Source organism: Ranitomeya imitator, chromosome 10, assembly GCF_032444005.1.
Source record: "Ranitomeya imitator isolate aRanImi1 chromosome 10, aRanImi1.pri, whole genome shotgun sequence".
NCBI lineage: Eukaryota > Metazoa > Chordata > Amphibia > Anura > Dendrobatidae > Ranitomeya > Ranitomeya imitator.
In genome coordinates, this window is record NC_091291.1 from 70,996,292 (window position 1) to 71,010,785 (window position 14,494).

Consider the following 14,494-nt stretch of genomic DNA (forward strand, 5'->3'; position numbering starts at 1 on the left):
TCAGCTGTGACAACCTGCAGCGGCACAGCACCAGTGACTGACACTGGCTCTACATTGGAGTGGCTGTCAGTCGGGGACAGGTGTGGTTACTGTCACCGCTCTGTATACTCAGCAGTAACTGAACCTGCAGCAGCACAGCACTCGTGACTAACACTGGCTCTACATTGGGGCGGCTGTCAGTCGGGGACAGGTGTGGTTACGGTCACTGCTCTGTATACTCAGCAGTGACTGAACCTGCAGCAGCACAGCACCCGTAACTGACACTGGCTGTACATTGAGGTGGCTGTCAGTCGGGGACAGGTGTGGTTACTGTCACCACTCTGTATACTCAGCAGTGAATGAACCCACACCGGCACAGCACCTGTGACTAACACTGGCTCTACATTGGGGTGGCTGTCAGTCGGGGACAGGTGTGGTTACTGTCACCACTCTGTATACTCAGCGGTGACTGAACCCACACCGGCACAGCACCCGTGACTGACACTGGCTGTACATTGGGGCGGCTGTCAGTCGGGGACAGGTGTGGTTACTGACACCACTCTGTATACTCAGCGGTGACTGAACCCACACCGGCACAGCACCCGTGACTGACACTGGCTCTACATTGGGGTGGCTGTCAGTCGGGGACAGGTGTGGTTACTGTCACCACTCTGTATACTCAGCGGTGACTGAACCCACACCGGCACAGCACCCGTGACTGACACTGGCTGTACATTGGGGCGGCTGTCAGTCGGGGACAGGTGTGGTTACTGTCACCAGTCTGTATACTCAGCGGTGACTGAACCCACACCGGCACAGCACCCGTGACTGACACTGGCTGTACATTGGGGCGGCTGTCAGTCGGGGACAGGTGTGGTTACTGACACCACTCTGTATACTCAGCGGTGACTGAACCCACACCGGCACAGCACCCGTGACTGACACTGGCTCTACATTGAGGCGGCTGTCAGTCGGGGACAGGTGTGGTTACTGACACCACTCTGTATACTCAGCGGTGACTGAACCCACACCGGCACAGCACCCGTGACTGACACTGGCTCTACTTTGGGGCGGCTGTCAGTCGGGGACAGGTGTGGTTACTGACACCACTCTGTATACTCAGCGGTGACTGAACCCACACCGGCACAGCACCCGTGACTGACACTGGCTCTACATTGAGGCGGCTGTCAGTCGGGGACAGGTGTGGTTACTGTCACCACTCTGTATACTCAGCAGTGAATGAACCCACACCGGCACAGCACCTGTGACTAACACTGGCTCTACATTGGGGTGGCTGTCAGTCGGGGACAGGTGTGGTTACTGTCACCACTCTGTATACTCAGCGGTGACTGAACCCACACCGGCACAGCACCCGTGACTGACACTGGCTGTACATTGGGGCGGCTGTCAGTCGGGGACAGGTGTGGTTACTGACACCACTCTGTATACTCAGCGGTGACTGAACCCACACCGGCACAGCACCCGTGACTGACACTGGCTCTACATTGGGGTGGCTGTCAGTCGGGGACAGGTGTGGTTACTGTCACCAATCTGTATACTCAGCGGTGACTGAACCCACACCGGCACAGCACCCGTGACTGACACTGGCTGTACATTGGGGCGGCTGTCAGTCGGGGACAGGTGTGGTTACTGTCACCAGTCTGTATACTCAGCGGTGACTGAACCCACACCGGCACAGCACCCGTGACTGACACTGGCTGTACATTGGGGCGGCTGTCAGTCGGGGACAGGTGTGGTTACTGACACCACTCTGTATACTCAGCGGTGACTGAACCCACACCGGCACAGCACCCGTGACTGACACTGGCTCTACATTGAGGCGGCTGTCAGTCGGGGACAGGTGTGGTTACTGACACCACTCTGTATACTCAGCGGTGACTGAACCCACACCGGCACAGCACCCGTGACTGACACTGGCTCTACTTTGGGGCGGCTGTCAGTCGGGGACAGGTGTGGTTACTGACACCACTCTGTATACTCAGCAGTGACTGAACCTGCACAGCACCCGTGACTAACACTGGCTCTACATTGGGGCGGCTGTCAGTTGGGGACAGGTGTGGTTACTGTCACCGCTCTGTATACTCAGCGGTGACTGAACCTGCAGCAGCACAGCACCCGTGACTGACACTGGCTCTACTTTGGGGCGGCTGTCAGTCGGGGACAGGTGTGGTTACTGACACCACTCTGTATACTCAGCAGTGACTGAACCTGCACAGCACCCGTGACTAACACTGGCTCTACATTGGGGCGGCTGTCAGTTGGGGACAGGTGTGGTTACTGACACCACTCTGTATACTCAGCGGTGACTGAACCTGCACAGCACCTGTGACTAACACTGGCTCTACATTGGGGCGGCTGTCAGTCGGGGACAGGTGTGGTTACTGACACCACTCTGTATACTCAGCAGTGACTGAACCTGCACAGCACCCGTGACTAACACTGGCTCTACATTGGGGCGGCTGTCAGTTGGGGACAGGTGTGGTTACTGTCACCGCTCTGTATACTCAGCGGTGACTGAACCTGCAGCAGCACAGCACCCGTGACTGACACTGGCTCTACTTTGGGGCGGCTGTCAGTCGGGGACAGGTGTGGTTACTGACACCACTCTGTATACTCAGCGGTGACTGAACCTGCACAGCACCTGTGACTAACACTGGCTCTACTTTGGGGCGGCTGTCAGTCGGGGACAGGTGTGGTTACTGACACCACTCTGTATACTCAGCAGTGACTGAACCTGCACAGCACCCGTGACTAACACTGGCTCTACATTGGGGCGGCTGTCAGTTGGGGACAGGTGTGGTTACGGTCACCGCTCTGTATACTCAGCGGTGACTGAACCTGCAGCAGCACAGCACCCGTGACTGACACTGGCTCTACTTTGAGGCGGCTGTCAGTCGGGGACAGGTGTGGTTACTGACACCACTCTGTATACTCAGCGGTGACTGAACCTGCACAGCACCTGTGACTAACACTGGCTCTACTTTGGGGCGGCTGTCAGTCGGGGACAGGTGTGGTTACTGTCACCGCTCTGTATACTCAGCAGTGACTGAACCTGCACAGCACCCGTGACTGACACTGGCTCTACATTGGGGCGGCTGTCAGTCGGGGACAGGTGTGGTTACTGACACCACTCTGTATACTCAGCGGTGACTGAACCTGCACAGCACCTGTGACTAACACTGGCTCTACATTGGGGCGGCTGTCAGTCGGGGACAGGTGTGGTTACTGACACCACTCTGTATACTCAGCAGTGACTGAACCTGCACAGCACCTGTGACTAACACTGGCTCTACTTTGGGGCGGCTGTCAGTCGGGGACAGGTGTGGTTACTGACACCACTCTGTATACTCAGCAGTGACTGAACCTGCACAGCACCTGTGACTAACACTGGCTCTACTTTGGGGCGGCTGTCAGTCGGGGACAGGTGTGGTGACTGACACCACTCTGTATACTCAGCGGTGACTGAACCTGCACAGCACCTGTGACTAACACTGGCTCTACATTGGGGCGGCTGTCAGTTGGGGACAGGTGTGGTTACTGTCACCGCTCTGTATACTCAGCGGTGACTGAACCTGCAGCAGCACAGCACCCGTGACTGACACTGGCTCTACTTTGGGGCGGCTGTCAGTCGGGGACAGGTGTGGTTACTGACACCACTCTGTATACTCAGCGGTGACTGAACCTGCACAGCACCTGTGACTAACACTGGCTCTACTTTGGGGCGGCTGTCAGTCGGGGACAGGTGTGGTTACTGACACCACTCTGTATACTCAGCAGTGACTGAACCTGCACAGCACCCGTGACTAACACTGGCTCTACATTGGGGCGGCTGTCAGTTGGGGACAGGTGTGGTTACGGTCACCGCTCTGTATACTCAGCGGTGACTGAACCTGCAGCAGCACAGCACCCGTGACTGACACTGGCTCTACTTTGAGGCGGCTGTCAGTCGGGGACAGGTGTGGTTACTGACACCACTCTGTATACTCAGCGGTGACTGAACCTGCACAGCACCTGTGACTAACACTGGCTCTACTTTGGGGCGGCTGTCAGTCGGGGACAGGTGTGGTTACTGTCACCGCTCTGTATACTCAGCAGTGACTGAACCTGCACAGCACCCGTGACTGACACTGGCTCTACATTGGGGCGGCTGTCAGTCGGGGACAGGTGTGGTTACTGACACCACTCTGTATACTCAGCGGTGACTGAACCTGCACAGCACCTGTGACTAACACTGGCTCTACATTGGGGCGGCTGTCAGTCGGGGACAGGTGTGGTTACTGACACCACTCTGTATACTCAGCAGTGACTGAACCTGCACAGCACCTGTGACTAACACTGGCTCTACTTTGGGGCGGCTGTCAGTCGGGGACAGGTGTGGTTACTGACACCACTCTGTATACTCAGCAGTGACTGAACCTGCACAGCACCTGTGACTAACACTGGCTCTACATTGGGGCGGCTGTCAGTCGGGGACAGGTGTGGTGACTGACACCACTCTGTATACTCAGCGGTGACTGAACCTGCACAGCACCCGTGACTAACACTGGCTCTACTTTGGGGCGGCTGTCAGTCGGGGACAGGTGTGGTTACTGACACCACTCTGTATACTCAGCGGTGACTCAGCGCAGTAACTGAACATGCACCGACACCGCTCCCGTGACTGAAACCGGAGCGCTGCGTATGGAAAAAAGTTACTTTTCTTGACTGAGTGCAGGCATTGGGCAGGTAAATAACACTGATAACCTGCAGATTAACCATATCTGCAGGCTAATAGCATTTATTCTTGTGACAGGTTCCCTTTAAATAGAAAGCAGCAACTGGTCAAATTCATTAATGCCTCTGAACTGCAGAAAATCTCCGGCGAGTGTTGTAACTCGTATATATCCATGTTACTTGAATCATGTAGTTATTATGTGTACAGAGGCATATAACAGGCAGCACTTCATGGTCAGCCATTGTCAGATATCGTATGCACTGCTACATCGGGAACAGTTATGGCTCCCATCCTGTGCAATGCTATAGCAAGTCTGAATAAGAAATGTCCTAACTTGTCTACAGCTCCAAATCAGCCTTATGTGTCTCCATGGTGACACTTGTGGGCACCGCTGGAGCTTCTGAGCTGGATGGCTGCTTTTCATATTTCACATCTATTGTGGTTTTCCATAACCCCTTTCATTGTCTAACACAACATGGTGGCGTTTCCTAGTTACACAAGGCTCGGGCCATGGTCACAGCTGGCAGGTCATAGACAGTGGCCGTGGCTATAGTAAATGATGCAGGTAAAGGTGTTTTCTCACGCGGTTTCCCCAGGAGCGCGCCGTTCCTCCACCTCCCGGGGCCGCTGCACTCTTGATGAATGACAGTTTGCGATATTGGCTTCATTGCCTGCAGCCCAGTGACTATGGGAGCTATGTGCCATGGAGACCCGCATGGCAGGTGGTGCTGTCAGTGACAGCTCATCACCCTACAGAGCATGTATTGCCCTGGTAGTGTGCCCTACATTGCCACCAGTGGTTATGTGACTATCTCCCTGTAAAGATTACCAATCCAGCACATTTCAGCCATTACTATAGGTTGGTCATGGAGCCATATTGTTATATTATAGCCGCTATATAGTTGTGGTAATTATTGCTGAATGTTCCTACGAGTCCAGGATGATCATATTGGCCAATGATTCCAGCGGTTGTGGCAAAGAACAACTTCCACAGACCTTTCACTCTTTCCAAAACCCTTTTATGTAGTGCAACTCGTTATGAGGGCGTGGCTCACAGGGCAGAGCAGCCTAAAGACACGCCCACGAGGATCTGAGAGCCACGCCTCCTCGGTGAAGACCATAAAAATTTGCACTTAATAGAAAGGTCAATATCTCTGGAACTGCATGACGGCTTTAAAAAAAAAAAAATAATAATAAGGTGAGCAGTGAGAATAAAATAAAAGCAAAAACGGTCCACTTTTGACCTGGTGATAGGTAATTTTTAAGTGAAGACGCTTCACAGATACATCTCATCGGAATGATTAGTTATGGCGGCAGTGATGCACCTTGTGTGCCATTGTATGACAGCCACTCACCTACAATGAGACCGTAAGCGGAGAAACACAAATCACAGCTTGCTTGTCTTCAGATCCCAGTGCTCCTCACCCAGAACCCGCACATACAGTCCTTATCGGAGCGGTGCTACCGCTTGTTTGATGAGCGAGAATTGCTCAAAGCTTCAGACTCCACCAAAGGCAGCTTTGTGACACATGAGGCAGACTGGAACGTACGTGTTTGTTATTGCCATCAATATGACAAGAGTGCGGTGAAAGTGAGACATTCGCCACCTGCGTTCCCTCCTGGCCAGAAACACCTCAAAAAGACAATTTACTTAATGGGAATATGTCATCTGAAATGTATCACCAGCAGACCGGATTCCAATGATTTATCACTCACTGGGGTGCTTGCTACAGTACTGATAAAATCCCCATTTTCTGTGTTGCAGATTTAGCAGTGCTCTGAATGCTGAGCTCAATATAACCCCACCCACACCACTGATTGACAGCTTTCTGTGTACATTCTGCATAGGCAGAAAGCTGCTAATCAGTGGTGGAGGCGGGTTATACAGAGTTCATGAATATTAATAGCTGCATAGTGGTAGGTTTACTAGCTCTTTAGTAATAATCTGCTGATGATAAAACATTGATTTTATAAAAACTGCATAAAAGAGCTGAGTAAGTGACACATCGCTAGAATCAGGGTGGCTGCTCTCAGAATAGGTGGCAAAAGCCTTGTGACAGACCCGCGAAAACGCACATGCGGAGCGTCTTTTAAGAATGCAGCATGTCCTTACATTGCAGAAACAATGCAAAGACAGCGCAGGTGACCTGCCAGTGACCTCAGGTGCAGATTTGGTCAGGATTTTACCTGCATAAAATCCTGACCAAATCCTGATGCAATCCTGAACGTGGACACATAACCTTATGCTATGTGTTCAGACGTACGTCCATGCAGCCAGCCTACAGCATGGTACATGCAGACTCCACCTGTGTGCACAACGCACAGCATACGGCCCATTTACATCAGCCAATTGACCATGTATAAGTCCATAAGCGCTTGTTTACACAGGACGCCATGAAAGCGATGGGAAAAGAATAATCATTAATACGACCATTCTGTCCCCACACGGTGTCATGTTATCACACTGAGCAATGTGCTGCCGATACATAAGATTTTATACTATCTGTTTCCTGAACGAACAGCATGTTTTAGTAACTGGGAATGAGCAACTTTACAAACACTTGTTCATCTCAGTGTAACTATAGAGACCCAATTAATTAAAACAGGCCAATTTAATTATATAATTGTTGGGGGAGGGACAAAGTATAAAAAAAAAAGCATTAGAAAGCCCAAAATAAATTATAAAGATTGTGATCTGTATCAGTCGCTAAAAGCCACAAAAAAACGACGTACAAGTTCCTGCAGCACCATTTTTTTTCTTCAAAGGGTTTGTCCAATACAAGGATGAACCCTTCTTGAACTAAATGTTTGGCCCCGGTAAAATAATAAAAAGCCCTGATTGGGTGCCACATGTCACAATACCGCATGAGGACTGTGAGTGCCGACACTGGGACTGTGAGTGCTGACATGGGGACAGAGTGCCGACACTGGGACTGTGAGTGCTACATGGGGACAGAGTGCCGACACTGGGACTGTGAGTGCCGACACTGGGACTGTGAGTGCCGACACTGGGACTGTGAGTGCCGACACTGGGACTGTGAGTGCCGACACGGGGACTGTGAGTGCCGACACGGGGACTGTGAGTGCCGACACGGGGACTGTGAGTGCCGACACGGGGACTGTGAGTGCCGACACGGGGACTGTGAGTGCCGACACTGGGACTGTGAGTGCCGACACTGGGACTGTGAGTGCCGACACTGGGACTGTGAGTGCCGACACGGGGACTGTGAGTGCCGACACTGGGACTGTGAGTGCCGACACTGGGACTGTGAGTGCCGACACTGGGACTGTGACTGCCGACACTGGGACTGTGACTGCCGACACTGGGACTGTGACTGCCGACACTGGGACTGTGAGTGCCGACACTGGGACTGTGACTGCCGACACTGGGACTGTGAGTGCCGACACTGGGACTGTGAGTGCCGACACGGGGACAGAGTGCCGACACTGGGACTGTGAGTGCCGACACTGGCACTGTGAGTGCCGACACTGGGACTGTGAGTGCCGACACTGGGACTGTGAGTGCCGACACGGGGACTGTGAGTGCCGACACTGGGACTGTGAGTGCCGACACTGGGACTGTGAGTGCCGACACTGGGACTGTGAGTGCCGACACTGGGACTGTGAGTGCCGACACTGGGACTGTGAGTGCCGACACTGGGACTGTGAGTGCCGACACTGGGACTGTGAGTGCCGACACTGGGACTGTGACTGCCGACACTGGGACTGTGACTGCCGACACTGGGACTGTGACTGCCGACACTGGGACTGTGAGTGCCGACACTGGGACTGTGAGTGCCGACACTGGGACTGTGAGTGCCGACACTGGGACTGTGAGTGCCGACACTGGGACTGTGAGTGCCGACACTGGGACTGTGAGTGCTGACATGGGGACAGAGTGCCGACACTGGGACTGTGAGTGCCGACACTGGCACTGTGAGTGCCGACACTGGGACTGTGAGTGCCGACACTGGGACTGTGAGTGCCGACACTGGGACTGTGAGTGCCGACACTGGGACTGTGAGTGCCGACACTGGCACTGTGAGTGCCGACACTGGGACTGTGAGTGCCGACATGGGGACAGAGTGCCGACACTGGGACTGTGAGTGCCGACACTGGGACTGTGAGTGCTGACATGGGGACAGAGTGCCGACACTGGGACTGTGAGTGCCGACACTGGGACTGTGAGTGCCGACACGGGGACTGTGAGTGCTGACATGGGGACAGAGTGCCGACACTGGGACTGTGAGTGCCGACACTGGGACTGTGAGTGCTGACACTGGGACTGTGAGTGCTGACATGGGGACAGAGTGCCGACACTGGGACTGTGAGTGCCGACACTGGGACTGTGAGTGCTGACATGGGGACAGAGTGCCGACACTGGGACTGTGAGTGCCGACACGGGGACAGAGTGCCGACACTGGGACTGTGACTGCCGACACTGGGACTGTGACTGCCGACACTGGGACTGTGACTGCCGACACTGGGACTGTGACTGCCGACACTGGGACTGTGACTGCCGACACTGGGACTGTGACTGCCGACACTGGGACTGTGACTGCCGACACTGGGACTGTGACTGCCGACACTGGGACTGTGACTGCCGACACTGGGACTGTGACTGCCGACACTGGGACTGTGACTGCCGACACTGGGACTGTGACTGCCGACACTGGGACTGTGACTGCCGACACTGGGACTGTGACTGCCGACACTGGGACTGTGACTGCCGACACTGGGACTGTGACTGCCGACACTGGGACTGTGACTGCCGACACTGGGACTGTGACTGCTGACACTGGGACTGTGACTGCTCACACCGATGGAACAACAACAGGACAGGAGGTGAGTAGAAGCTTTATTATTTTATTGGGGCCAAACATTTACCGTAATTCAAGAAAAAACGCCGTGTCCAAAAAGCTGCTATTCTGGATAATGGGTACGTAGCCTAAAATATAATACTTATAAAGGATCATTAATCTCACAGCACTTTACAGACATCATCACTGTCCCCATTGGGCTCACAATCTAAATTTGCTATTGGTATGGGAGCAAACTGAAGTACCTGGAGGAAACCCACACAAACACGGGAGTAACATATAAACTGCTTGTTCATGTTGTCATTGGTGGAATTTAGACCCTGGACCCCAGCAATGCAAAGTGCTAGCACAGTGCTAACCACTGAGCCGCCGTGTTGGCCATCGCTTTCTGGGTCCTAACAGGTGTCTATCTTTACAGCTTAAATAGAAATACCGTACTGTAAAAATAATAATTTAGTTTCTTACAAACTATCATTTCTATAAAACAGCTGTATAGTGTAGAAAAAAGTCTTATTAGCAAAACTAAGACCATTAGGCCGGGATCACACATGCGAGAAACAAGTCCGTGTCTCGCATGTGAAATCCAAGCTCTGGCGCCGGCACTCCGGAGCGCAGCGTGCAGCTCCATGTATTCCTATGCGGCCGCACGCTCCGCTCCACAGTGCCGGCGCCAGAGCTTGGATTTCACATGCGAGACACGGACATGTTACTCGCATTTGTGATCCCGGCCTTATACTCAGAGTGGTTTTCTCTGGGGTATTTGGACATCAAAGATGGTGTCTCCTGCAAAGGACCCTCTGTTAGCCAGAATAGAGGGCCACTAGCCGTGAGCACGGCTCTTTCTGGGAGCCTGGTCTGTGCATTTATCTGAAGGGCTGGAACGTAACACTAGACGTCACCTGCCGTGGACATTATCACAAGCGGCTCCATCCCAGGAAGTTGCCACATGTTTCTGACACTGAACCTTAATAAACAGTAAAAATAATCTTAATTAAAAATCCTGAAAATTACAGCTGAAGCTGGTGTAGTCAGACCCTGCAGCCATAATAGTATTATTGCCCAAAATTGCTAATCCAAGTATACAAGAGAGCGGAAGAAGATTGCCTCACCGCGTGACGTATAGGAGAAAACCGTTCATATTTGAGGCCATTCAATGACTACAGGCGGCAACGCAAGGAACACAAGAGTAACTTGTGATATTTCCAAAATGGCTTATTTTTGCATTGGAGCAATAAAAAATTGTTGCTTGCAAGACTTGGCACAGTCTTTCTGGTAGTGACAGCCTGAAGAGTCCAATCTGTTTCTCCATCTAAACCGTTCCATTTTATTATATTAACTATCTGTTTTAGAAGAAAAAATGTCTTCTGCAAGCTTTGGTGCATATAGACAAAAATGGGAAAATAGCTTCAAAATGGTGTGAAGACGCCTTTTGTAACGTACTTTCTGATCTTTCAAGTACAAAGTCACGCACAGCTCTGCCCCACCCTACAGCTGGAGCCTCATCTCTAAGTGTGACGTCAACCATAACCTACACGTTTCCTAGGACTAGTGAGAGGCCCACAGGTAGCACAGCCACGGGGGGTCTCCTCCACTGCTTCCCAGGACTAGTGAGAGGCCCACAGGTAGCACAGCCACGGGGGGTTTCCTCCACTGCTTCCCAGGACTAGCGAGAGGGCCACAGGTAGCACAGCCACGGGGGGTTTCCTCCACTGCTTCCCAGGACTAGCAAGAGGCCCACAGGTAGCACATCCACGGAGGGTCTCCTCCACTGCTTCCCAGGACTAGCAAGAGGCCCACAGGTAGCACAGCCACGGAGGGTCTCCTCCACTGCTTCCCAGGACTAGCGAGAGGCCCACGGGTAGCACATCCACGGAGGGTCTCCTCCACTGCTTCCCAGGACTAGTGAGAGGCCCACAGGTAGCACAGCCACGGGGGGTTTCCTCCACTGCTTCCCAGGACTAGTGAGAGGGCCACAGGTAGCACAGCCACGGGGGGTTTCCTCCACTGCTTCCCAGGACTAGCAAGAGGCCCACAGGTAGCACATCCACGGAGGGTCTCCTCCACTGCTTCCCAGGACTAGCAAGAGGCCCACAGGTAGCACAGCCACGGAGGGTCTCCTCCACTGCTTCCCAGGACTAGCGAGAGGCCCACGGGTAGCACAGCCACGGAGGGTCTCCTCCACTGCTTGCCAGGACTAGTGAGAGGCCCACGGGTAGCACATCCACGGGGGGTCTCCTCCACTGCTTCCCAGGACTAGTGAGAGGCACACAGGTAGCACAGCCACGGAGGGTCTCCTCCACTGCTTGCCAGGACTAGTGAGAGGCCCACGGGTAGCACATCCACGGGGGGTCTCCTCCACTGCTTCCCAGGACTAGTGAGAGGCCCACAGGTAGCACAGCCACGGAGGGTCTCCTCCACTGCTTCCCAGGACTAGTGAGAGGCCCACAGGTAGCACAGCCACGGGGGGTTTCCTCCACTGCTTCCCAGGACTAGCAAGAGGCCCACAGGTAGCACAGCCACGGAGGGTCTCCTCCACTGCTTCCCAGGACTAGCGAGAGGCCCACGGGTAGCACAGCCACGGAGGGTCTCCTCCACTGCTTGCCAGGACTAGCGAGAGGCCCACAGGTAGCACAGCCACGGGGGGTTTCCTCCACTGCTTCCCAGGACTAGCAAGAGGCCCACAGGTAGCACAGCCACGGAGGGTCTCCTCCACTGCTTCCCAGGACTAGCGAGAGGCCCACGGGTAGCACAGCCACGGAGGGTCTCCTCCACTGCTTGCCAGGACTAGTGAGAGGCCCACAGGTAGCACAGCCACGGAGGGTTTCCTCCACTGCTTCCCAGGACTAGTGAGAGGCCCACAGGTAGCACAGCCACGGGGGGTCTCCTCCACTGCTTCCCAGGACTAGTGAGGGGCCCACAGGTAGCACAGCCATGGGGGGTCTCCTCCACTGCTTCCCAGGACTAGTGAGAGGCCCACAGGTAGCACAGCCACGGAGGGTTTCCTCCACTGCTTCCCAGGACTAGCGAGAGGCCCACAGGTAGCACAGCCACGGGGGGTTTCCTCCACTGCTTCCCAGGACTAGCAAGAGGCCCACAGGTAGCACAGCCACGGGGGGTTTCCTCCACTGCTTCCCAGGACTAGCGAGAGGCCCACGGGTAGCACAGCCACGGAGGGTCTCCTCCACTGCTTGCCAGGACTAGTGAGAGGCCCACGGGTAGCACATCCACGGGGGGTCTCCTCCACTGCTTCCCAGGACTAGTGAGAGGCCCACAGGTAGCACAGCCACGGGGGGTTTCCTCCACTGCTTCCCAGGACTAGTGAGAGGCCCACAGGTAGCACAGCCACGGGGGGTTTCCTCCACTGCTTCCCAGGACTAGTGAGAGGCCCACAGGTAGCACAGCCACGGAGGGTCTCCTCCACTGCTTCCCAGGACTAGCGAGAGGCACACAGGTAGCACAGCCACGGAGGGTCTCCTCCACTGCTTCCCAGGACTAGTGAGAGGCCCACAGGTAGCACAGCCACGGGGGGTTTCCTCCACTGCTTCCCAGGACTAGTGAGAGGCCCACAGGTAGCACAGCCACGGGGGGTCTCCTCCACTGCTTCCCAGGACTAGTGAGAGGCCCACAGGTAGCACAGCCACGGAGGGTCTTCCTCCACTGCTTCCCAGGACTAGCGAGAGGCCCACAGGTAGCACATCCACGGGGGGTCTCCTCCACTGCTTCCCAGGACTAGTGAGAGGCCCACAGGTAGCACAGCCACGGAGGGTCTCCTCCACTGCTTCCCAGGACTAGCGAGAGGCACACAGGTAGCACAGCCACGGAGGGTCTCCTCCACTGCTTCCCAGGACTAGTGAGAGGCCCACAGGTAGCACAGCCACGGAGGGTCTCCTCCACTGCTTCCCAGGACTAGCGAGAGGCACACAGGTAGCACATCCACGGGGGGTCTCCTCCACTGCTTCCCAGGACTAGTGAGAGGCCCACAGGTAGCACAGCCACGGAGGGTCTCCTCCACTGCTTCCCAGGACTAGCGAGAGGCACACAGGTAGCACAGCCACGGAGGGTCTCCTCCACTGCTTCCCAGGACTAGTGAGAGGCCCACAGGTAGCACAGCCACGGAGGGTCTCCTCCACTGCTTCCCAGGACTAGCGAGAGGCACACAGGTAGCACAGCCACGGGGGGTCTCCTCCACTGATTCCCAAGACTAGCGAAAAGCCCACGGGTAGCACAGCCACGGAGGGTCTCCTCCACTGCTTGCCAGGACTAGTGAGAGGCCCACGGGTAGCACATCCACGGGGGGTCTCCTCCACTGCTTCCCAGGACTAGTGAGAGGCCCACAGGTAGCACAGCCACGGGGGGTCTCCTCCACTGCTTCCCAGGACTAGTGAGAGGCCCACAGGTAGCACAGCCACGGAGGGTCTCCTCCACTGCTTCCCAGGACTAGCGAGAGGCACACAGGTAGCACAGCCACGGGGGGTCTCCTCCACTGATTCCCAAGACTAGCGAAAAGCCCACGGGTAGCACAGCCACGGAGGGTCTCCTCCACTGCTTGCCAGGACTAGTGAGAGGCCCACGGGTAGCACATCCACGGGGGGTCTCCTCCACTGCTTCCCAGGACTAGTGAGAGGCCCACAGGTAGCACAGCCACGGAGGGTCTCCTCCACTGCTTCCCAGGACTAGCGAGAGGCCCACAGGTAGCACATCCACGGGGGGTCTCCTCCACTGCTTCCCAGGACTAGTGAGAGGCCCACAGGTAGCACAGCCACGGAGGGTCTCTTCCACTGCTTCCCAGGACTAGCGAGAGGCACACAGGTAGCACAGCCACGGAGGGTCTCCTCCACTGCTTCCCAGGACTAGTGAGAGGCCCACAGGTAGCACAGCCACGGAGGGTCTCCTCCACTGCTTCCCAGGACTAGCGAGAGGCACACAGGTAGCACAGCCACGGGGGGTCTCCTCCACTGAT

General features: G+C 55.1%; 2 protein-coding genes across 6 annotated transcripts in view; one reads left to right on the forward strand and one right to left on the reverse strand.

Moving 5' to 3' along the window:
• LOC138651456 (myosin-10-like) overlaps window positions 1–14,494 on the reverse strand; it is a 274,522-nt gene that overhangs the window by 146,895 nt on the left and 113,133 nt on the right. The gene's annotated exons all lie outside the window — the stretch shown is intronic.
• LOC138652200 (autotransporter adhesin BpaC-like) lies at window positions 5,274–9,661 on the forward strand. The gene is made up of 5 exons (XM_069742969.1): window positions 5,274–5,279; window positions 6,123–6,260; window positions 7,671–8,108; window positions 8,152–8,589; window positions 9,125–9,661. The coding sequence occupies exons 1-5, from the start codon at window positions 5,274–5,276 to the stop codon at window positions 9,659–9,661; spliced, it is 1,557 nt and encodes a 518-aa protein (XP_069599070.1).

What these genes read in the sequence shown, in the direction of transcription:
- LOC138652200 (XM_069742969.1), top strand. An exon ending in TGACTGCCGACACTGGGACT is followed by an intron (nt 8,109 to 8,151) that starts GTGAGTGCCGAC and finishes ACACGGGGACAG; the next exon opens with AGTGCCGACACTGGGACTGT. An exon ending in TGAGTGCCGACACTGGGACT is followed by an intron (nt 8,590 to 9,124) that starts GTGAGTGCTGAC and finishes ACACGGGGACAG; the next exon opens with AGTGCCGACACTGGGACTGT.